We start from the raw sequence: 26595 nt of genomic DNA, 5'->3' as shown, positions 1-26595 counted from the left end.
ATGTATCCTACAATAGATTTTGCAACTTTAAATGTAAGTAAAACACAATTCCTGGACTCAAGAAGCTCAGTCTCATAGGGAGAGAAATACATAATTATAGAACAATACTGTAAATAAAATTATAGATATACTTCAGCTATTATAAGGCATTAGGAAGGTTCAAATCATCTGACTTGGCTCAAAAACGTGGAGGGGGTAAATCAGGAGAAGAAATGGTGACATCTAAGATTAGTCTCAAAGAATGACCAGGATATAGCCAGGTGAAGAACAGATTAACTGATACAGAGAACAGAGTAATTGATAAAGAACAATAATTGATAAAGAGAAGAATAGAGTAACTGATAGAGACAAGAACAGTAAGAACTGGAACAAAAAACAACCCCTGTGGGAAAGCCACTGCAGAGCTTTTAAAAGATAGATTGTGAGAAACCATTAGGAACATGAAGTATAAACACCACCCTATCTGCTAACTGCAATATTAGACATTGGCAAGGCTAGAAGCAAAAAACTTGTGAAGGGGTAGCTATCTTCATCTTTGTATGAAAGCAAAAAATAGGCAAATTTGCAGAAATACCTAGAGAATTCAATCATCTTTGAGATTAACTGCATGGAATATGAGAAAGAAACCATCACTACAGCATTTGAAGTTTGAGTAATAACAGAGTGAACAGCCAATCAACCTAGAGGAAGAGTAAAAGCACAAGTTAGAAGAGGAAGGAATCCATTGTTCTGTGGACGAAGGAACTGAGTTCACTATGGGACCTCAGTAGAGACAGCATTAGGATATATGAATAAAGTCAACTATGCCATGGATTAGAGACATAAAGTTTTAGTTATTATCACATCAATAACAATTATAGAACAAAGTAGATTATGAAGACAGCAGCAAGTCAAGGATGGATTACAGGTTAACATGAACATTTAAGGGTGAGGTAAAGAAAAATGAAGCCTATGAAGATGACTAAAAAGGCATGCTTATAAAGACAAAAAAGAACCAGCAGTGGGTGGAGTCCTACAAGCTAACAGAATAGTGTTTCATAAAAATGTGATTGGCTGTCCAAAAGCAGAATAGCTGAGCAAGATATAAGTAAACATCCAGGGGATCTGACAACTACCAGGCAACTGTTGATCTTGCTGAGAAACATCAATATAATAAGCCAGATTGCAGTGGGTTCAGGAGTGAATGGGAAAAGATTTATTCACAAGTCAGCCTTAAAGAAAGGATCCAGGAAAGAGGAAGCCAACTCAAAGTTCAGGTGAGATAATGTCTGGCTCACAGAACAATAGATGGTGGATGCAGAAACACAAGGAGTACCTGGCCTCTAATAAATGTAAGCAACAATTCAATTTCCAAAGCATAAAGTTCTTCAAGGGGAGGGAACATAACATTTTTTATTTCCCCATGGCTGGCAAAGTTCCTGGAACATAACAGATACGCAAAGATTCAATGACAAGTATGACTACACAAATGAATTCAGCCTGTTTCCTTTTCTAATATACCAAGCACTCATTCACTCAACACTGGGCCACAAAACACTAAGAATAAGTATCTTACAAAATAAAATGGGCTAAAAACCATTTTATAGAAGCATATATCTGCACCATTAAAAGTTATAAAAGATGCGTCTACAGTTCATGATTTTACTGCACAGATCGTGGGATACAGAACAATGACCTGACCCATGCTAAGGTTTACTCGGTCTTTTCCATTCAAACCTAAAATTTATTTTACAGTTTAGCCCCTGATCAATATGAACAACTATGTATGAAACCACTGTACACTATCAAGGGCTTGCTCCGTGTGCCTGTCTCTACCCCTTCCTTCCACCCACAGCCTTGAATTACGCTATGCTAGCTACCTACTTTTCCCTCCTCCACCCCCAACCTGGTCTAGGCCAGGTGTACCTGATACAAAGCAGTCAACTCATTGTCTGGCAGACAATGTACATCTTGTGAGACCATCAGTAATCTGAGCCAGGCTCGCAATAACTTGAAAAGTTATAAAACTGTGGGCAGTTGATAGGTAAGGCTGAAAAAGGATATGTGCGTTCTGGTACTGGCATAGCCACCTTGAGGGAACATTCTGGTCAATGAGTAAGCAATGATGCCAGTTCAGAGAACTAGAGATGACACAGATACATACTAAAATGCCAAGATGAGAGCACTGTGGCTGCTGAGAGATGGAGACAATTGAGGTGTAAGTTGTTTTATTTCCCTCCATTTTATTGCCATGGATTCCCCTTTATACATGATATATTTCTGGTCCTTAAAATCAAGAACAAGTAGGGGGGAGAAAAGGAGATAAATGTCAGGAATATACGCATCCTTCTTCTCTCTGACTTTGTTTTTAAAGTCACTAAGTAGGCACACTGCACCCTGCAGCTAACACAGAAGTAATCAGAAATCTGATTTCCATTCCTAGTCTGCTCTAAGTATCTCTCAATCTTTGTTTACTTCTAAAAGAAAGAATTGGATTGCAGATTCTTTATCCTTAAATGTTTTAAAAATTAACTTGGGAAGATAGTGTAGAAGGATGTGTGTGTGTACACAAGAAATTCAAACATAATACTCTTGAAACAAACCCTTTGAAGGGACCTTGTAAATTTTTTATTAGTATATGTATGCAGTACATAATGATTACATTCCTTGTGTGGAGTTGGTGCATGTACATAACACATCTTCATTCCTTTTTTCATTTGCTTGTCTTCTCCCCTCCCTTCCCTCCACCTCTTGATCCCTTTCACACTTGAGAAAGACATAACTCCTTACTTCCTATTATCAAGCATTTATTTTGCTCTTTATTTGTAATTCGGGTTTCTCATATTAGAGAATATTTAATGCAATATTTAAGTTTATGTGTCTGATTTATTTCATTTAACATTATAGTCTCAAGGTGCATCTATTTTCCTTCAAATGAGTCAGGTTTATCTCTCGTTATGGCAGAGTTGTATTCCATTGTGAATTTTTATAACCGCAAGAAGGATTTATATTCAGTATAAATGTTTTTTGGCTGGGTTATCCACAATACATTTTCTAGCTACTAAGATATTGGGTTCAATTCTCAGCATCAAAAGAAAAAAATTACAAAAGCTATTGGAAAGTTAAAAAGTGGAGTACTTGAAGCAAATAAAACATCTATATAAAAATATAAAACTTTCTTCCAGAACAAACAAGGTGCTTGCCTGATACAATGCCCTCCTCCTGAACTCCTCAAAAATGCCTGCCTACCACCTTCTGAGGGATTCTTCTGAAAGACTAGATATAAGTAGTTTTACAGATCACACTGTTTTAAATCACCTGAATGATTCCCATCTTGGTAGGCAACAGCTATAAGGATGGAACTAATGGCTTTAATGGCCTAGAAGAAAAGCTCTGTCAAATAACACTGGTAAGCTAGAATAAATGGAGACTGAATTAACCAGTAAGACCATGTCTTGGTATTGCTCATGATAACAGAGATAAAGGTAGTGTGACTATAATCAAGAGTCAACCAAAATGGCCTAGCACCAACACAAGGACTGACAAAAACCTAACAATGGATAGCTAACCTTGTAGCTAGATCTGTGTTATTCACACAGGATAAACTTCTGGTGGTCAGACATATACTGAATCCATAACTCTGTATTTCAGTCTACCTGAAACGGAGCAAGGCAACTACTGCTTTCTTGTGAAGCCTAGCTAGTTAGTAAGGGTCTTCCTTTTCTGATTTCACCATGTAGCCATATAATAAAACAATCCCTCTTGCCTTGCACTCTTTAAAAAACCAAAAACAAAAAAATCTACCATACCTAATTATTGTTCATAAAACTAAACATTCTACAAACTCATCAGAAGTCTCTTCTAAGACTAAAGTAAAAGAATAACTTTCCAATTCTTTCCTCAGTACTACAAATATGTTTACATTCTCATGTGAAACACTTATTCAGATTCCTTTCTATATTACATAAAGAGATTACTATTTCCAATATTTTATGTAAACACACTCTCCAGATCCTACCAAATGACATAATACTTCTTACACAACTTTCAGGAATAAATTATTTCCATCTGACATCTGAAATAACAACCTAAAGCATGTGTTCTTTCTCTTATTTCTACTTTGTACACCTTTTTGTTAATTGGATCATACTACACTATGTGACCATGACTGATCCATTTCACTTCCCTTTTTTTTCTTTATGGCACCAGGAATCGAACTCAGGACCTTGAGCTTGCCAGGCAGACAAAGTGCCACTGAGCTAAATCCCTGGCCCCATTTCACTTTACTAACGGGGTTCCTTTTCCTACTAAAAGTAGTGAGGAACTGTAATTCCTAGATAATATCAAATGTTCGAACACTGACGTTATCACAACTCTACTAAAAGCTACCTACCATTTGACAGGTATCAAGCCCTTGTCAAAAGATAAAACTAAAATCACAGTCAACCAAATTATTTGCTTAATAAGAAATATCCTAAGGGATGGGGATTTAGCTCAGTAGCACAGCGCCTGCCTTGATGCAAGCACAAAGTCCTGAGTTCAATCTCCAATGCTAAAACATGAAGAAAAAAAAGAAAGAAAGAAAAATATGCTCACATCTATTCTGGAAGACCTAATCAAATCTTCCTGTTCTTCTTAAGGACTTATACTTTCTTCCCTGGCAAATATATCATTTAGTAATGCCCACTTTATGATTAAATTCAAATAAAAAATGAAATACTGCAAAAATAGACAGGCTTCAATAATGACAGACAGTCACTATTTAGTTCAAAGTAATCAAAATGAGCCTTACTTCAAAAATATTATAGATTTGACTATTTTACCTACCTTAAACCATTTATTTAAAATTTTCTATAGTACCAATTTATCAAGTGCAATGCAAAAAATTGTTTTAATAAGAACAGTACGGTTAATAATATGGTCTCAAATTTGAGAACACTCAAAAGCAACTGCCAAACCCCAATATAATATTATAGCAAAGGTAGAAAACAAGGAAATCAGACTCACAGTTAAATCAATTAAAACCTTTAAATAACTGCTTGAAAATGACCAAGACTACTTCAGTGTTGGTATTTCTTTTTTATTATTTTGTACAATATTCCTTTTGTTTTGTATAAAAAATAGACTGAACTTACATATCCCTCCAAAATCATCTCCATGGCTCTAAGAATATAAATATGATAAGGGAAATGGAATGGAGGATTACAACTTCAACTTAGAATAAAAGGAACAAACAAAACATCAAAGTCAATAAACTAAACATCTACTGGGAAAAATATACATAAAATTGGTTGAAAATCTAATTACAAAAGATGTGTCAAATACAAATTTTTAAAACCACACTGGTCTATGGGCTCATGTTCTTTTTCAAGCAAGCATGATGGAGTAGAGTGGAAAAAAAGAACTAACTGGGATGTGTAAAATGGTGTAAACATTGTTTATAACAGTTTGGTGATTCTGCAAAAAGTTACACAGAACTGCTACATGGCCCAGCCAATCCAAAGTACATACCCAAAAGGCACTGAAAAACAGGTACTCAATCAAATACATGTATATACATATTCACAGCAGCACTATTTACAGCAGCCAAAAGGTAGAAAGAGTCCAAGTGTCCATCAATGAATGAACAGATAAGCTCTGGTATCTACATACAATGGAGCATTATTCAGCCATAAAATGAGGTTAAATACTGATACATGCTATAACATTGACGAGCCTTGAAAATATTATGCTACATAAGTGAAAGAAGCCAGACAAGAAATACCTCAGATTGTATCATTCCATTTAGTTCCCCTTATCTGTAATTTTGGTTTCTGTGGTTTTAGTTTTCTGTGGTTGATCTCAGACTCAAAATATTAAGAGGGAAATGCCAGAAATAAACAGTTCCTATATTTTTGAATTGTGCACCACTGTGAGCAGTGTGATCAAATCTCACACTATCCCACTCAGGACATGAATGCATTCCTTTGTGCTGTATACCCACTGTAGGTAACAGTATCAGATGAACTGCCTTGGTATCGCTATCATCGTGCTTGTATTTAGTAACCCTTACTTAGGAACCTAATAGGAACCTAATGCAATGTCACAATGCCTGTAACAATCACCTCGCCTTCACCTCATCTAGTGCACACTGCATCACCTCACACCATCAACAGAGAGGGGTGAGTACAGTACAGTAACACTTTGACAGAGATCATATCACAGTATAAAAGCTCTATTTTACTATTAGTTATTGATGTTAATTCACCTAATATACTTTAAACTTCAATTATGTATGTATGCATCCACTGGAGTCTTGGGACATATCCCCCACAGATAAGGAGGACTACATTATATGAAATATTCAAAATAAGTAAATCTATAGATTCAGATGTAGACTGGTGGTTGTCAGGGACTGAGAGAAAACTGCTTAATCAATATAGTATTTCTTCGGGGTAATGAAAATGTTTTAAAACTAGAGAGAGGTTAAAAAAAAAAACTAGAGGTGATGACTGCACAATTTTGTGAAATGTACTCAATTATAAGGAATCATTTACTTTAAAATGGTTAATTTTTCATTCTATCAATGTTACCTCAATTTTTTAAAGTTTTTTAAAAAGTACTAAGTCAGTTGTAACCAACAAAATTTCTAAACCCAGGCCTCTATTTCTTCATCTGTAAAACAATTTGGGAAGAGCATGTAACCACAGTCCCTCTTACAAACTGGTGCTCTGTATCCATAATACTGACTTCTTAAGAATTGTTATCATCTAGGCATTTATCTGAAAGACAAAACATGATATACTGTTTAATGTTCTCAGCAACTATTTCACAAAGTAGTAGAAAGTTTACCATACATTCTTTGCATAATAACCTTAAGTAAAAAATAGACATTAATAGTAAAAGATAATATAATGAAGGCAATTCTGCAAAGTGTACAACAAATGTGTTGTAAGAGTAAAATCTAGCAGTCAAATTACATACATTCAAAGACAGAAAGTAGAAAATATAACCACAATGAAAACGTAATTTCAAAAACTAGAAATACTAGAAGAAAAGTTGGAAGCTGTTACTCTCGGGCATTTTTTCCATCATCAAATCTTTCCATGTGAGGTCACTGAATATTGATCATCTATAACTTGTGATGAAAGCTGATACATTATACACCTAAAAATCAGGTAAATCAAAAAGACTTAAAGAACTCACCAACCTATTTTTATAAGACTATATACTACAGCAAAGTCAAGTTAACAAAAGTCAAAATTTCCCTCAGGAAACAGCTTTGGATATATTTCAACAGAAAAATGTTGATATGAATTACCAGAATCCAACACCATATGGTACAACAGAAGTCATTTTGGCCTGGAAATTGTCAGCAGAATGATGTAACCTAAAGAAAAACCTTAACAGCATTCGCACAAATAGTCTGAATCAATAAAACCAAACTGGAAAATGTACCTGAAGATGACCATGATGACTGACTAACTTACTGGGCAGAAAGTTCCTTAACATACACTCACTGAGTTTTAGAAAAATGACCAATATTCATATCCACCTAAACATCAGGTAAATCAATGAAAATCACTCAGAAAAGGAAAGTAAAATAAGCACCACTTAGCATAATTGCGCCTCAGTTTTCATCTTGCTAAGCACATCTAAAACTATAAATACAAAAGATAAATATAAAAGTGTGTAACACAACTCAGGTATTAAAAGTATACTTTTGATGTAGCCTAAATACACATAACTCATCAAAGGCTGCATCCACCTAGTGTCACAACCCTGAAGTTATTTTGGGTGTCATAATTCAAACATGTTAAATAAAATCACTGAACCCAAAATCATCTAATTTAAAAAGTATAAAAGCTTTAATCAAGACATACTTTGCTTAGTAAAAGCACATGGGTTTTAATTATTACTTACATGATATACTGCAATTATGTGAAAGTCTTGTTTTCACTGAGCATACTATTTTCTTATTTCTATAACAACCTGTTACCAAATTTACCATTTTACTACTCACCTTATTCTAGTCAAAATTGATTGGAAAATTTTTTTTGTTTTGAATGAACTCTTCATTTCACAGTTCTCTTTCATAACTAGGATAGTTCTTAAAGACTATAAACATTAGAATTCTAAAAAGTTTCATTTTTAAAAGAAAATAAATTTGAAGCAATCTGCTCAGTTATGTCATATTCTCATATTTTCAAGTTTAACAGTGTGAAAGAATGAGGTTACAAGCGAAATTAACAAAAGAGGTTATAGTTAACTTACTTTTCTTATACCTAATATAAATCAGTATAAAAACTATAAATTTCCAGTCTCATACATAGTGTACAGGCCAAGTGGTTTCTTGTGAAACTCACTTCAATCCTTTATGAATAAAATTCTATTGCATAAAGGGGGTTTGCCTAAATAATTGATAAAGAAGGTCCCTTTTCACATAAGTCTAAGTCTACAATATTTCTTACACATTAAAGAAAGTAAAATCTATCAATACATTAGGTGCACACAAATTTGGGACTGCACAACTTACACTGCTCCTAAAAAAGCATAAAGTATAAAAGAAATATTAAAAGCTTTGCCAGTGTTAGACACAGCAGAGCATATTCTCCAAGCAGAACATTAGAGGTAAAAAGATCTATCCTATGCATACCAGACTAAATCTTTAGACACCTGGAGCCTCAGCTGGCCAGTGTTAGAACAACTGGCCTCCTACCATTAGGCCTGGGAACCTGTACGACCAAAGCCCAGAACCCAGGGCCTCATTTTGTATCCTAAACATTCAACCCAGACCTCTTATCAAACAGGATACCAGGATAGCACTTCTCATGAAATACAATCCATCAAGATCTAAACTGACTCCTGAGAATCATTTACCTAATTTTTTATTATCATCCACTATAAATTGATGAGTGTATTCCCCAGATTAATATGAGAGTCAGTATGCCTTGTTATTCTTGGTCACCACAAAGAGCTGAATTAATGCTCCTCTCCAATACGTTAACCACTACCATTGTACTGTTCTGTACTGTTTCTTCCTCCTTTATTCAACTTCCCTTTGCTTCCTGCCTTCCTAAAGTTTCCCTCCAGGTTCATTCTCTTCCACTGCAGCAACAAACACTCCCATATCCCCACCAACTCCACTATCTTGCTTCAAGTAAAAGCTGCTTCTCCTGCAACCCTCTCAAACACGGGCTGCCATTCTTTCATTTATCATGTACCTCAACTTCAGCACACAGGCCATGATTCCAACCATAAGTCCCAGTTTCCTATAAAACAAAGAAATAAAAAACTCTGCTCTTGTACTATAATTACTACACATTAGAATTACTGAAGGTGGGACAGCATTTTAAAATCCCACTACCGACGCTGTATCACATACAAATTAAATCAGAATGGCTAGGAATGGAAGCCATGCATCAAAATTTCCAACGTCCAGCAAAGTTAAATTAAAACATTAGCAGTTTATAAAGTTCCCCAGGTGATTCCACCCTGCAGTCACGTAAGAATCACTGATACACAAGGCACTACTAATCATTCACTGAAAACTCTGACACAAGGCATACAATTATCCATGAACTGTGGAACTTTGAGTTATCTCAACACACACATAGATAATCCAACCAACACTCTAATTTTAATATCATAAGCGTTTCATTTCAACCAACATTCACTGTGACTCCACTTCAGACACTACAAGACCATGCCCTAGACCTCATCATCACCTTGTTTTCTGAGTGGGAAATGTGAAAATTAGCTATTTTATTCTCTGATTACAGTCTTCTCAGCTATTCATGTTAACTGCATATATTTTTCATTGTCATTCAGAGTGGCAAACACTTGATTCTTACACTTTCTCCTTATTTAGCCCATTTCTATAATCAATTCCCTTTCCAGACTGAACTCCGTGGTTCACCATTTCAAGGACTCTTGCTGATATTTTCATTTATGACACTATATTGGAAGTGCCTGTTTATTTCCCATATATAGCATCTGTACTAAGTCTTAAGACATAAACTGCATATGATTTGTTCACTGTCGTAACCCTCATGCCAGGATAATGCTAGTACATACAGGAGGCTCCCATTAAGTATGTACGGAATACATAAAATGAAATACAAATCTCTTGATTAATCATCTAGTGTTTTAGAAATCAAGATTCTCCTCTCTTTCTCCACAAAGTGATACATATACACCAGCTTATTCTTTTCTGATTATTAACTAGCATCTCAATACTTATGTTCCACTTGCCCTTGGATTCTGCATCAAATCAATTCACTGAGCAACTACAGAATTATCTACAGAGCAGAAAGGAAGACAACAGAGTGCAACAATAAAAATTTATTACAGGACTGGGGATTTAGCTCAGTGGTTTCGCAGCCTGCCTCGCTAGCACAAGGTCCCGAGTTTGATCCCCGATACCAAAAAAAAAAAAAACTTATTACAAAAACTAAACACTTATAAAAATTATCAAAGATGAATTTATATTACTACCTTTAAGAAAAGTATTTAAAATTTAATAAGAATTCTCTCACATGTGTCTATGCAAAGAGAAAAATACAGAAGCAGATACCCAGATTGTCTTAAAGTGGAAAAAGTAAACAATACTTTCAAACTGGTTTCTACACTGCTTTACTTTTCAAGAAGCATATAATTTTTAAAATAGAAATATAATACAAATAACACTGTAATATTTTTAGATAGTACATACCATTTTCCTACAAAAAAATCATATTCTTAAACCATCTTACATATATTCATTTAAAATATTTAAGTGAAAACACTAATCCTAACATTTATTTTTACCTAACAATTATTAAAAAGACTATCAAAAAACTGGCACTCCACCAAATGAAAACAGAAAATGTGAAATTAAGATTCTGCTTGAAAAAGCAAGATAGAGTAGTTGGTTAAATTAGGATAATAACCAGGAAACAGTTTAACACAGAGAATCTTTAAAACAGATTTGCAAAACAGAAAACATATCTATTTGTGTGGGGTCAAGGTTTATTTAACTGGCAAATAGAACTTTTTAGACTTCAGTGAAAGATGTGACACTAAGAAGGCAGAGGTGATGAGGATAAACACAGCACTGCCAAGTGACTTTGTGAAAAAGCAGCTGGTTCATAAAAGAGATAAATCTCAAAAACATCATGATTTCTGGACCTGGAATGCTGCTGAAAGAACAGGGTAGTCTGGTAAAGACCTCCAAAGTTCACATCCGGAGAGCATGAATGTGCCAGGAAAGAGATAATAATGGATAAGCACCCTCAAGTTGCCTGAGATCATACAATTCTTCCTGCTCTAGGTGTTGTAACTAACCAAGAAGAACACTGACAGGGCAAGGGAAAACTGGAATACTACAGAATTTTAAGTTGCTGTGGTTTTAGTTTCTGCTACAGAGCACAGTGGTTAATTATCCAGCACTGCTACAATGTAATCCCAGGCCTTCATCATCCTCAACTCATCCCTGAAGTCTTCTATAAAGATATACACCATCTATATATGATAATAAAACTCATGAGAAAAATTCACAATTCAAATTGAAGAAAAGTATAATGGCTTCATTTTAGTCCTTTTATTTACTTTAACTTACATGTGTGACACTTGACAACATTACTTAAAGCTAACATTATAAATACATTATGAAATTTAAATAATTACTTTGATATCAAAAGCATAAAGATGACAAACTAAACTACATCAGAATCAGCAAATTTTGTGCTGCAAACGTTACCATCAAGAAAATGAAAAAACTGACCCATGCAAATCATATATAATAGAATTTAACTCCGAATATACAAAGAACTCTTACAACTGAATAAGGAATAGAAGAGTTTTAAGTTAAAAAGGTACACAAGATCTGATGGGCCTGAGATGTAGCTAAGTGGCACAGAACCTGCAAGCTTGAGGTCCTGAGTTCGATTCCCGGTACCAAAAAAGAAAAAAAAAGGTACACAAGATCTGAATAGACATATATCCAAACAAGATATACAAGGGGCTCATAAGTACAGGAAAAAAGTTATAAAAAGACAGTCATCAGGAGGATGTAGAGCAAACAGAACCATTTTGTATTGCTAGTGAGGATATAAAATTGTGCAGGCACTTTTAAAAGTTCAAAGTTCCTCAAAAAGTTAAAAGAGTTACCATTATCACCAAGCAATTCCATTCCTAGGTACATACCCCTCAAAAATGAAAATGTGTACACAAATTCATACAAATGTTCATAGACACATTCTTCAAAATAGTCAAAAAGTGGAAATAAACCAAATATCCATCAACTCTACAAAGGATAAACAAAATATGATACAGCCATATGATGGAATTATTCAGCAATATGAAGAAATCTTAGGTTCCGATGCATGATATGCATCATGACATGGATGATGGACATGGATGAGCCTTGAAAACATGCTAAGTGAAAGAAAGGAGTCACAAAGGACCACATATTGTAAACTTCCAGTTATACAAAATATCCAGAATAGAAAAGCCACAGATCTACAGCAGCCTGGGGCACGGGGAACAGAGAATGGGAGAATTAAGGCAAAAAGGTGAGTTGAGGGGTTTGGGGTTTGGAGTGATGTATTCTACAGCATCTGTGATGATGAGTGCACAACTGTGAATACATCAAAAGCCATTTAACTGTATGCTTCAATTGGGTAAACTGTGTGATATGTGAATTATATCTCAATAAAGTTGTTTTTCAAATTAATACTAAACTACAGAGAAGAAAAATATATAAGTAGAACAGGCTAAGGGACAAACATGGGGACAAAATAAAATAGATCTGAGGATAAAAGAAGTTTAAAAACAATTATAAAATAAGTACTTTTTTAAAAATGAAGTGTTTCTTTGAACACTCTGGTTAATAGCCAGGGCAATTTTGCCCCTCGGAGACATCTGGCAATGATGGGAGAGTTCTGGCTACCAAATTGGGGTGAGGGTGGTAAGCAGGGATGCTGCTAAGCACCCTACAATGCACAGGACAAGTGCCCCAAAACCAGGAAGAAGAAAGGGAGAAAAAAGGGAGGAAAGGTACAGGAGAAAAAAGCCACAGAGATGATCTATTCTGGACTCCTGTCCCAGGCACATTACTGGATAAGATACTGGTTCAAACCAGAGAAACATGAATATACAAAGTATTAAATAATCGCGAACTACCGATACTTTTATTAGGTGTGACAATAATGATGTGGTTATATTTTTTTAATTCTTATTTTACAGAGATCTATCAGGCTATTTTGCGAAGTGACTAAATGTCTACTATTTGTCTTAAAATAACTGATCTATGGCAACAAAAATAACAGAAACAGGGCCAGGGATTTAGCTCAGTGGTTCCAGCACCGGCCTCGCAAGCATAAGGTCCTGAGTTCTATTCCCAGTACCAAAAAAAACCCCCAGAAACTTAGAAATAAAGCAAATGCAATATAATATTAACAAATCAAGGTTACTATATATGCATGCTTCCTATGGTTTGCATATTAAATACATTTTTGGACATTTAAAAGGTGGGGTTTAGTTGGAGGGCCCTGGGTCATTGCAGGCATGCTCTCCAAAGGGATTAATGTAGTTCTCAGGAACCCCAGTTAGTTCCCACAGAGTGATGTAGACAGGGGGACCCTCACCAGAGTGAGTACCATGTCTGGACTTTCCGCCTTCAAAACTGAGTTTAAATAAGTCTTTTCTTTGTAAGCACCAAGTCTCCAGCACTTCATTATAGTAATGGAAAAATGAACTAATACAGTTCTGGGTAATATTTTTTCAGTTTCTGAATTTTTAAATTTTTATTATAAAAATTTGTTCAAGATTATCAGTTTTCCCCTCAAAATAAAACCACAAAATAAACCCTCAAAAAAACCCACTAATAATATGTAGAAAATAGCCTTGACATTCTGAAAGAATGATAAATCACTGCATTAATTAGAGAAAAGATCTTTTTTTTTTTTGCTCGGTACCGGGAATCGAACTCCCGACCTTCCTCTAGCAAGGCAGGTGGCAGAATCACTGAGCTAGATCCCCGGCCCAAGAAAAGATCTTTTTAAAAGGCAAAATCGATGGAAAAAGATTAACCTATTTGGCAATATCAAACAGCAATTCAAAACAGGAAAGACAAGCGTATGAAAAAAGTATCAAACTGATCAATAAAGTTCAAACTTTTAAACCAAGAATATAATTTTTTTATTTATGTAACAGGCAAAAATGGTAAATTATAAGCTATATATGTTTTTGAAAAGCTAAACAAAATTTATAAAGTATGCCGTTTAGAGATGTTTTGACATATAACTTGTAAATAAAGTATTCTATTTATTTTTTTAAATATATTTAACTAGGAACAAAAGCTAAATTTCATTAAGTACATCCAGGCATTTACTATTATACTCTAGTTTTTTCTCCACTGGTCAATCAATAATGTTGAGTTACATTAACATATTTCCTAATAATGAGCCATCTTTGCATATCTGCAATGAACTCTTTAATTATATAGCACAGTTTTCTTTTTTGCCAGTCCCGGGGATCAAACTCAGGACCTTGAGCTTTTGAGGCAGGCACAGCACCAATGAGATAAATCCCCAGTCCAAGCACCGTTTTCATGTATTGACACTAATCTACTTATTTTCAAGTTTTACCCAAATATTCATAAAAAAATTATTCTGTAAATCTAAGATATATTAAGTAAAGACAGGTGGTTACAATTTGTATATATGTGAGAAAAACACAGGACCAACCTCTCCCCTTCCCTTCTGACAGCCACAGAGGGCAGGTAGTGACTGCTGGCCATCATGCCCCTCCCTGCATCCCTGAAAGTGACTGTACAAATAGCTCCAGCATCTTCTCACCACTTGTGTGGCTGCCTCAGCAGCCACATTCTAAAGCAGGCTTGCTCCTGCCGCCCTGATGGAAGCCACAGCTAGCCAGCAGCCACAACATCTCTCTGTACCTCTCTGGGTGATAGAGGACCACAGCAACAGAGAAAACATCAGGAAGTGACCCAGGCTCACTGCTGATGTCCCTAAAATCCCCATATCCCACGAGCCAGGATCAATATAACCAACCCCCTTAGAGACTCCTCCAAAGAGGTGGCAGTCACAATTTCAGCCCCACCATTTAAGCCTATCATGGAAGTTGTCAACCACGTGGCCAGTTCTCCACAGTTGGCCAGCTGAAGCTGTCCTAGATGCTCCATGGACTCTGTGGGAGATAATCTGTCTTGGCCATAGGAGGCTTAAAACACAGACTTGTCCAAGATGACTTCAACACACAGCCACTCCAGATGACTCTGAATTGTAACTTCCAGATGATCCCACTGTCACTACTTTTTGAAGTAGTGGAAACTGAGCATGCACAGACTTGCTCCTCTATAGAGGCAGTGTTCTCGCATCCTTCTCAGTATGCTAATACCTTTGTACTGCCTCATTCCAGTGATCCTACCGCCTACTTGTGATCCTTATCTTAGATAGAGAAATCACCAAGTTGCATGAGAAAAGAGCCCATAGCACCAGGAGCCATTAGCCCTGAACCACTCCATAGTGGCAGAACAACGAAGAGGCAAGAGCTACAGAGATAGGCAGAGATTAAGATCTAAGGAACTCTGTAGACCTGTGGTAACCTCAGGTATTCAGCATAAGAACCCCAGTGAGGCAGTAGAAGCTGCTGGAAGAGCTTGGACAGCTGCCAAGGGAGTGATGAGCCTTGGTTGCTGAAGAGCTGATAAGGGTGTCTAGAAGTCTCCAAGAGCTGTAACACTTAGAGCTGTAACACTTAAGGGATAGGATGTACTGGTACTAAAAGCTCAGAGCTATAACACTAAGGGCTGAAAGCCACTGAAACGGAAACCCAGTACCAACATCAAGGTAGCTACGCTTTGCCAACACATAATTTCTGTCCAAACTGAACAAAAGAACCTTCAGCTGATTGGTTATATGTACATGTGGGCCCACTCCTTCTTAAAGTGTGTACATGTATCACAGAAAAAATTAATTGTAAATGCGCACATAAAGAAATGAAACCTCTGTATGACCTACTCAAGGCTTAAACAACAGAAATGAGTTTTTGCGCTAAAATAGTATAATCTCTAAGTTATAGTATTCTACCAAAAAAGCCAAAATATGTGAAAAAACAAGAAAAAAGGAAAAAAATTGGATTTCTATCAACATGAGATTTTTATATGGCTGAAAATTATGTTGCTAGTAATTTTGAATACATCCTTAGAAACAATTAAAATTGCGTCTTATAAACACTCAACAATTTAAATTTTTTCATTGTATTTAAATCATTTATTTTAAATTTTAGAGTAATAAGGTCTTGATTTACTGTTTTTTATAATTAACTACAGAAATATTCTCATGAGAAAAGGGGGCATTATTCCACTACATTTTCAAGGCAAGAAAGAAAACATCAAAAAGGAAATTAAAATCTTCTTAAATATCTAGGTGTCTCAATAATTTCTGATTCCATCATATCTTGTTCTCTTTAGATTCCCTCTGACTGTGACATTAAATGAGAGTAAAATGTATTACTTTAACATAACACAGTAATGCACTTGGCATTTCTAATCTAACAACCTATCTACTGCTTACCCAACTCTAGGCTACGTTACAGATCCTCCAACATCAAAATCATTCTTTGCTATCTCATACTTAATAACTAAGCTCAGTTACATAGAAATTCATCTTTTGTGTCTTTAGTATAACAATTTAAAAACATACATTCAGTTTATACAACAGAAGATTTCCATGCACAAGTATTCTTCCACTAAACACATCACATCACAGCAGTTCCCTGACACAAAAATAAAAACAGGCCACATTCAAAAATGAACCCTATTTATCCCTCATTCACACAGGACTGTAATACAAGACTAGTACTCCCAATATTTACAAATGATAACTTCTACTTTTCCCCGTAATTTATAATTCCAGGGGGAATTCAAAATAACACAAGCCTACCACAGTAGCAAAAGTTAGATCCTTGATGTGCAGTGTAACACTGAATTGTTACCAATCTCTTAACCCTTCATTTCTTTCTTAGAAAAAGGGGCTCCTTCTAAAACAAGATGAATAGTCATTTACTAAGTGCTTATTATTGGCCAGGATCTTTGCTAACTGATTTAAATATAACTAATTCTGATAACTCTATGGCATAAGTTATATTACTAACTTCTACAGAAGAAACAGTTGAGTCATAGATTCCAAGCATGAACTGAACTTGGTTTAAAAAATGAACTATTATTTTACAGTGACACCGAGCAGTTTCTTTCCTTTTTTTTTTTTAAGAGGACAAGCAAAATTCTACTCACAATATCTGAATAATCAAATAAAATTTTATTAAGAGTCAAAACACTCAATTATTAGAAAAACTAGAAGTCATCTGACCCTTCAAGAATGTGACATAAATTTTGTAAGTATTAAGATAACTTACAGTGAAAGTTCTAGAGTTCACAAATATTCAGAAAAATTTCCTTCAAAATCCTGAAGGTTACACATTAACAGTCAATATTAGATCAATGATCCTGACTCTGAAAATGCAAGACACTCTTAACGTACAGTAAAATAATAAGCTCATCAGTGTTCATTTAATTCATTTTATGAGTCTTAACATAAAGTCAGGCAAGATGAATGCAAGAAAAGTACCTATACTGGGCTGTACTGTTTAAGAAAAAATATAAACCATTCTATTTATTCACCTTGTAAATTAACAAAGAAAGCTATTTTTAGTCCTTTAAATGAAGTATAACATAAGAAATAAGATATTCTTGATTACGGCCTTTGTAATTTATTTGAGAAGGGGAAGCAAGGATAATAACTGGGGAAAAAACTCAGGTAGCACTCTGCAAGCCTTTATACACACACAAGTCAAAGATAAAAGCGGGCAAGTAGTGAGATCAATATATGCACAAAACAACAGTGACAAGAAAGAAAAACCTAAATATAAAAGGAAAACAGAGACAAATACAGAGTTACTAAGATCCTTGATGGCATAATCTTTAGCTAACTAAAATGTTATGGTAAATGGTACCTTCTACTCCTTGAGTGTAACAGTTTGCTATACTCGTAAAATATAAAGGGACTGAAATTGTTTACATTCTTAAACACCAATAATTTTGCTTTACTTAAATGTTTATTTGCAATAACCCATTTTTTAACCTACCATGCAGTATTATTAATAACCAACAAGCCAAGTGCATACTGGGAAAAAAATTTTTAATATTCCTTACCTTCCTGTTCCCTGTAAGACAAAACAATGGAATTTAATAAATCATAAAATAACCTCAACTCTAGTTGATTTTCCTGAGACTTTTATATAAACTTAGAGCTACTTTATAAAAACTTTTATCAAATTGCCAAGATTCAGTAATTTCCATGTCACCATTACATAATGGCATTTTTAAAATATAAGACTGGAGTGTACTATAATTTTTCTCTTTCATCTACCCTAAAAGATTTGGTAGACACAAGAAACAGAATGGCTACTCAAAATTTCTGATTATGACCAATTCATATTAGACAAGTGTCATCCCTCTTGATTTCTGCTTGACACTCAATCTAAACCCAGTTCTTAGTATTCACTTTGGAAACGCAACATATAAATAATAAAGTTAGAAAACAGGAGAAAGGGGCGGGGATTTCCCTCAGTGGTGCCACCGCCTGCCTTGCAAGTGCAAGATCCCAAGTTCAATCCCCGGTACCAAAAAAAAAAAAAAAAGAAAACACTGAGAAAGTAAGAAAACAATTAGATCATCTGGGCCAAAAAGGATTACTTGGCTCAAAATTTTAAAACTTCCTCAATGAAACAAAGAACATATACAAAAAACAATTTCAAACATTAAATGCTAAGTTTAGAAAATAAACCACTTGCTATTTATATTAGAGGAAACAATAAAACCTAGTATTTACTGAATGTTATGGTCGGAAATACTGCACAGTGCTTAACATGTCTTACTTAATAGTCAGAAAAACCTAAAAGGAAAAGTACCATTAATTTATAAGACATATAGAAGAGAAAACTGAGGTTCAGAAAGGTTAGTAAATTTTCCAAGGTCAACATGCTTGGAAGTGACAAGACTTAGATTCAAAGCCAAGTAATCTGACACCACCCATCACTCTTAAACAAAAGTGTACACTTTTTTCAAAAATTAGGGATATTCAACTTGTGATAAAGATGATTAATACTTTAAATCCTAGTACAAAGATAATCTCATACAGTCATATAAACTTTGCATTAGTGCCTATTATTTAACTGAATATTCTGAGTTATGCGACATTAACTTCTAGAGGTTTTTTGTTCTTAAAATATACTCTCAACATTTCCTGGTTTTTCTAAAGCCTTTATTTACCAATACCCATTATTTATAAAGTTTATTATTTTTTTACCTTTGTAGAATTCTACCCTGCAAGTGTTCTCCAACCTCCCTGTAGTCCATTTCATTTGCCTGTCCTACCAGGACTTCAACAGGATTTGTTTTTTGTTTTTTTTATCTTTGTTTTAAGTTTTGCTTTGTTTTGTTTTGTTTTGTTTGAGACAAGATCTTGCTATATAGTTTAAGCTGGCCTTGAACTCACCATGTAGCTCAGGCTGGACGTGAACTCAGTGATCTTTGCGCCTCAGTGATCTTTGATCTCCCAAGTGCTAGGATTACAGGAGTGCGCCACCATACCCAGCTACAGCAGTGTTAAGTGTTGAACACTTAGGTACTGAAGGAGGAAAAGATCAGATATAAAAGTAGCTGATTATATTAACACTGCAGTCTGATTTAGCATCAAAGGTGTTTCTCAGCTGAGAAAAATTATGAGAAAAAAAGCTACCACACTCAGGAAGGGAAATCAAAAACAAATTGCAAAGTGGATAACACATAATATTGTCAGGTCATTAGTCAAAAAATTATGTAATAACCAAAGATGTGAAGTTTTATTTCATATTTAATATTGTCAGGTCATTAGTCAAAAAATTATGTAATAACAAAAGATGTGAAGTTTTATTTCATATTTAACATTGTCAGGTCATTAGTCAAAAAATTATGTAATAACAAAAGATGTGAAGTTTTATTTCATATTTAACTCTTCCACTGAAATAGTACCATTTCTTACAATTTCCAAGCCTCCATATTTCCCACACATCCATGTTGTCACACAGCTCTAGCCTGAAAATAAGTAACAATACAAAGAACTGCCTATCTATCCTGTGCCAAACCACAAGCAGGTTAAAAATAGTTCGAGTTTCAGGAGCAAAACCAATTCAGGATTAAACACAGCAACATCCAAGGACTCTTCAAAAATGCAGGGCTAAGGTCAAAAGCAAACCAGGATTCACCTTAGGGTTTTCTCAGACACACAAGAATCTCTCAGGAAATTAGAGAAAATAGTGCAATATGTCAACAATGGTGAACTATCATAGTTGATATATATGAGCCTCTCAGTAACTTCAAAAGTTTATTACATAGATTATACCAGTTTAAACTGAACAGAGTAAAATTATTTTATTGAACTTTTCTGGTACTTATTACTTTTGTATACAATAGGACTATAGGTGGACAAAATGACTTAATAGCATTGAAACTGACATTAAGGGGCATTTTGGTCAAGGGGCTAACCATTTGTATCCCTGTAATTTCCAACTCTGAAATCCACGATCAAATGTCTTCTCATATGTATCTGTAAAATCTCAAGGAAGCAATAAAGGTCTTACAAGCCAAAACATTCAACAAACTGCCATGAAAATCAGCATTACAGTAATATTATAACAAAGCTTTTAGTATATCTAGGTCAGGAATAAAATGTTATGGATTAAGTACACATGAAATCATAATAAATATGAAGTAATAAAAGATACAAAATAAAAATCTAACTCCTTCCATTTGTAACTGTTTATATCAAAATAACACCTCAATCGTATTTTTCCCTGTAGGAAAATTTAAAAAACTATATTCCTAACTAAAACCGCTCATGCTATTTTTTTGTTGTTGTTTATCCTACTGATCTCAAACAGAATACTCAATCGCCAGGCCCTTACTATATAAAATGTCTAATGGAAAAAAAATAGTAGTCAATATACAGATAGGTAATTGTGTGATAGTTTAAATTTATCACAGACAATTTTATCTTAGTAATTTTTCACTTTTATCTCAATTTTTCTTGAGGGAATTACATTCATTAATTCAACATGTAGTTAATGAGACCTTCCAAGAGTCAAGCTCTAAGTGGATACAACTTCAACCTCAAGAGCAATCTAGCAGGAAAAACATAAAATAAGCAAATAAATATATAATATGTGGAGGTGGGAGCAGGGGACCAATTATTACTTTCGTTAGGGAATTTGGCAGTCTTTCAGTAAAATTTGACAGACCATTATGACAGTTAAAATTGGATTGTCAACTTGATTGGCTTGAGAGCCACTTAGATTAGCAAAGCATATTTCTGGTGTTGATAGGTAAGTCGGGGAGGCATGACTATGGATACTAGTTCCTGGCCCCTGCCTCTCTGGCCCTGTTCCCTGCTCTGCTCTGACATAATGTTCCAGCCTTGGGGCAGCCTACTATGGACTGAATCTTGAAACCGTGAGCCAAATAAACCTCTCCTTCTTCAAGTTGCATGTGTCAGGTGTTTTGTCCAGCAATGAGAAAACTAAACAATACAACCGATCTAGGGAAACTCACATCACAGTGTTTTCAGAAAAAACAAAACACAGATTCACAGGAGTTGGGGATGTAGCTCAGTAGGAGACTACTTACCTTGCATGCTTAAGGCCCTCATTTGTTCTCTAACACCACTAAATAAATAGGATTCACAGAATTTTCATTTTTTTTCTGTATACTACACACATACACCCACAAACACACACACAAACACACTTCTCACTATAAATTATCTTGAAGCAATTACAGACAGTAGAGGTGAATGGACTCTTCAGTTCCAAGAAGCTCATTTCAGAGCTGTCACCGGAACTATAGTAGTAGTTTTACCTAGAGTTGTAAAGCTGATCCAAGTCATACTTACCTTTTAATTACATTGTCCAATCTTTTCTTCCTCTTAATTTTTTAACCTCTTAATTATATTATTTGTTTTAGTCTGACCAAAGGGAGGGAAAAAACACTTTAAGGCATCAGCTGTGATAGCCAGAGGCAAAGAACTCAATTAGACCTGACAGCAAGATTTCTGAGGGCAAGTTTCTAGTGTAACTCCATCCACACCAGAACTAGTTAGCATGTGCCTAACACAAAGTAGGTATATTTGTGTTTGTTGAACAAATTAATTCACAAAAATCAATCTCCAGTACAATTTATAACCAAAACCTTATATTATCCTAAACAACAGCTTTTCCTTTTAAAAAGTTACCAGGGCTGATTAGTAACAAATTAAAGATTTCCCACAAAGATTTCAAAATAGGTACACACAAATGACTGCTCACCCTCAAAAAGAAGTCATCTTTTTCAAAACATTTTTGGGAACTTCTCTTTGAGAAATTCCAGCACTCTGGAAGGTTGTGGAAGGAGGATTGCCAAGTTCAAGCACAGGCTAGGCAACTTAGCAAGTCCCTGCTTGAAAATAATAATAATAATAATAATAATAAATAATAAATAAAGAGCCAGGCATACTGGTGCATGCTTCTAATCACAGCACTGTGAGAAACTGAGGCAGAAGGATCACTCAAGCTCAAGCTGGGCAACCTAGAAATTTAGTAAGACTCTGATTTAAACATTTTTAAGAATTTTTAAAATTAAAAAAAATAAATAAAAAGGCTGGAGATGTAGCTCAGTGTGAAGAAGCCGGATTCAATCCCCCAAACCACCAAAAAAATTTTTTTCTACCTTCATTTACTAATGTATAATACCTGCTCTCAGTCTATTCTTCTTTCACTTTGTCTATTCCCTGCCTTCCCTGAATTGTACCCATGGCCAGGGAACCATACAGCAAAAAACTAGAGAACAATAAAGCTAAATGGAGACCAAGAGTGGAATTCATTATTAATACAAGGTATATAAAGAAAAAACTGAATATTAACTACTAACATCTGTATGATTGACAATTTACAAAGTATCATACCTCCCATTACCTTATTTGATCTTTATAACACTGTGAGAACATCTAAGAAGGTACTATTATCCCAGGTTTATACAGAAGGTTAACTAATGCTTAGAGAGTTCAAAGAACTTCCCCAACATCCCATATAAACAAATGGTGAAGTCAGGACTCATTCCTTATAATGCTTATCATATAGGTTAATTTGTGTTTTTCCACACTATTGTGATATGTTGATGGGCTTAAGTAAGCATCACTGCAATTTTAACCTATTCAGTCAATTTCAACCACTTACAATTTAAAAGCTGTCCACTTTCTTTAATTCAAAATTCCTCTCCTTGCAAATATTTAAGACCATGTATTATCAAAATTAAACCTGACTCCAAAACAGAAACTTAATTCTACATCACCGCCAAGTGACAAGGCAACTTCATGGTCTGCAAAACCAAAACACCATTTAAAAAGCCGTAATCTGAGAACTTTGCTCAGGAAGCTATAAAGTAGCATTTACTTTTGCCATCAAATGACTAGTTAGTGCCCAGCCCTGGAAACTCCCATGACAGAACCTATTTTTTTTTTTTTTGGTACCGGAGATCGAACTCGGGTCCTTGGACTTGTGAGGCAGTCGACAGAACCACCGGGTTAAATCCCCGGCCCTACAGAACCTATTTTCTATCCCTTCCACAAGCCTACGCTCCCTGCTTTTTCATCACTGTTTAGTTAAGGAACTTTAGTTGATTCTACCTAAAGCAATCTATCTCAAACATCCTCTCATACCCTTTCTCCTCTCGTTTTACTTTCTAAGAGAATTCTCTCTATTCCGTAAACTAGAAATGACACATATACTATGTAAGCTAACAATCTGATTAAATTAAGACAAAACAGCCCTCTGCAAAATCTATGTAGATGCTGATAGTTTTACATTAAGAGATGAAAGTTGACACATTTGCAGGGGCCCTGTGATGCACAAAATAATGCCTTAAATCTTTAAACCTACTTATTTCCTACTCCCTCTCCCAAATTTAACCCCTTATTTCCTCAAATAAAATAAATGAAAGAAATTTTATACAGTATACATACAGTGAGTGTACTAGTAAAGAAACCATTCGTTATCATTATCTATGGCAAAATGGTCATCAAACTTTGAAACAAAGGGCAGTAGGTATACATGTAGCTCAGTGACAGAAAGCTTCCCTAGCATATGACAAAGACTCTGGGTTCAATTCCCAACTGCGAGAAAAATAAGCAAAGACATGAAGACACTTTTCTCAAAAGAAGACTTAAGGTCAACAGGTAAATGGGAAACTGCGCACCATTAGGAAAATGCAAATAAATATCACAATGAAATGTTACTTGACACCTGTTAGAGTGGCTATTTTCAAGAAGATGAAAGACAACAATATTGCCATGGGGAGAAAAGGGAATTCTTGTGTACAATGTTGGTGGTAATAGAAAATGACATGTTAAGTTGCTCAAAAAACTAAAAATAGAACTACCACATGATCTAGCAATCCCAGAGTAAATGTCCAAAGACTTGAACTAAATATATCAAATGATATCTGCCTTCCTATATGTGTTGCAGTACTGCATATAATATCCAAGATATGAATCAACCTAAGTATCCATCAAAAGATGAACAATTACAGAACATCTGCGACAACACAAATGAACACAGAGGACATTATGCTTAGTAAAATAAGACAAGGTCCTGAGTTCGATCCCCGGTACTGGGGGGAAAAAATCAAAATAAGACAGGAAAAGAAAGGTAAATACTGCGTGATATCACATGTAGAATCTAAAAAGCAGAACACAGAGATGCAGAGAAGAATGATTGTTAAGAGGGAGAGAGGGAATTATTGGTCAAAATTATAAAGTTTCAGAAGAAGGAAATCTTGAGGACAACTGAACAAGGTGACTATTATCAATAATATACTATATATTTTAAAATAACTAAGAAGAAATTTCACACATCTTGTCACAAAAAATAAGTGAGGTTACGGACATGTTAGCTGAACTTAAATATTCCTTCCACACTGTATATTTTAAAACATCACATTATACCTTATAAATGTGTACAAATATGATCATCAATGTAAAATAATATTGACATAAAATTTTTAAATTCTTGGAAAATAGCAATACTCATCTTGGCTACTCAAAAGATGCTAAACAATGTTATGCTTATACCAGCAAAGCAGACTGACTCTATTGATTCTCCTTGTAAAATCCTTTTTAAATACCTGAGATTTCTAAAAGTCTATAGTTTCTGACTTTCCCCAACTGTTTCGTACCTGTTAACCTCAAAATTGATTATTATTATTAATATCTAAAAATCAACAAACCTGAATAGAAATAAGTGAACGTAAATATAAACTTTTAACATTCACTTAATGCCCCCACATACACAATCAATAATTTTTTATCAACTACTTTTAAAAGCACAGAACTAGTGACAAAAAGCTAATTGGTGTTTATGCAGGAACTTCCAAAGCATTCTGAGGCACTAGAATCAATTCAGCATACTTCCCCACATCTTCTGTACCTTTAGTTCTTAATAATTCTCAAATTCATATTCCTAATAGCTTTTGAAATATTAAGAAAAATTTAAAAATCAGTTTATGAAAACTCACTAATAAATATTCATTACATTCTAATGTTGTGAGAATTCAAACTAATTGAAAAATCTCAGGCAAACAAATATCCTGGGCCCCTAATTTTGACATAAAAAGTTGATCTAGGTGGAAAGGTAGAAAGTTAAGTACTCTTGAGTGTACTTGACAAAGTATTTGCCAATTGTTATAGGAGAAACTCCTAACAGAGGCAAAGACGGAAGGAAAAAATGTTCACTTGGGCATTAAAGCGTGTGTGCGTGTGTGTGTGTGTGTGTGTGTGTATGCGAGCACACGTGCTAGATGTGTATTTCACCTTTGTATGAAACATTAAAAAAAAACGCACAAGTACATTCATACAATTTGCAAGCTTTATAAATAACTCACTTGTATTTATAATAGTACAAATTGAAACCAAAAAGTTAGCAATGAGAAATATATAACTGGGCCTGTCCTTTCAATTCACACTAACCTACTATCTTTCATAGGTTTCAAAGTTCAATGTACATATTGGTTTACTCAATTGAGTAATTTTTCCTTTTAGCTTAACTTTAATAAATAGGTGGTGTGGTTTATCATTTCTGAAAAGGTTTTGATAAAGATATATTTGACAAATGCAAAATTAAATTTCCATATAAATATTTACCATTGCTGTTATCATCTTCTATGTACTTAGCATCCTCACCTCCTTAAAAAAAAATACTAAAAATGGTATACTAGAGTTGGCTACAAAAAGAAAAGATGCATTACACGCTGGGCCATTAAAACAAAAAAGTACATAATTTTGAATAAGAGGTGGCTCTAACACCTGTTACATGATTTTAAACAAGCCATTTTAACTTTGTCAATCTGTTTCTCACCTCCTGGGTACAGATCATATCACCTATGCTGATATAAAAGAACCAATTACACAGTAGAATTCACTGCTTTCTGAGCACAGAAAATGCTTGCTGAACATGACTAACAGAAAGACAGGACTATCTTTCATAATGCAGCTCACAAATTAAGTCACA

General features: G+C 34.7%; 1 protein-coding gene across 3 annotated transcripts in view; it reads right to left on the bottom strand.

Annotated features, from left to right (window-relative positions):
• Positions 1-26595, bottom strand: part of Snx13 (sorting nexin 13) — a 122538-nt gene that overhangs the window by 92099 nt on the left and 3844 nt on the right. Inside the window, exon 1 of one of the 3 annotated variants that reach the window (XM_087206684.1) lies at positions 19521-19542. The exons of the other annotated variants lie outside the window; for them this stretch is intronic. Within the exon in view, the coding sequence (XP_087062810.1) occupies positions 19521-19523 (3 nt within the window). The 5' untranslated portion in view covers positions 19524-19542. Of the gene's footprint in view, positions 1-19520; positions 19543-26595 lie in introns of those variants that run through there. 3 annotated transcript variants of the gene reach the window in all.

The sequence above is a fragment of the Heterocephalus glaber genome, unplaced genomic scaffold (assembly GCF_053883595.1).
Source record: "Heterocephalus glaber isolate CG9 unplaced genomic scaffold, H.glaber_assembly_v1.0 deba00000676, whole genome shotgun sequence".
NCBI lineage: Eukaryota > Metazoa > Chordata > Mammalia > Rodentia > Bathyergidae > Heterocephalus > Heterocephalus glaber.
This window is presented reverse-complemented; position numbering and strand designations above follow the sequence as displayed.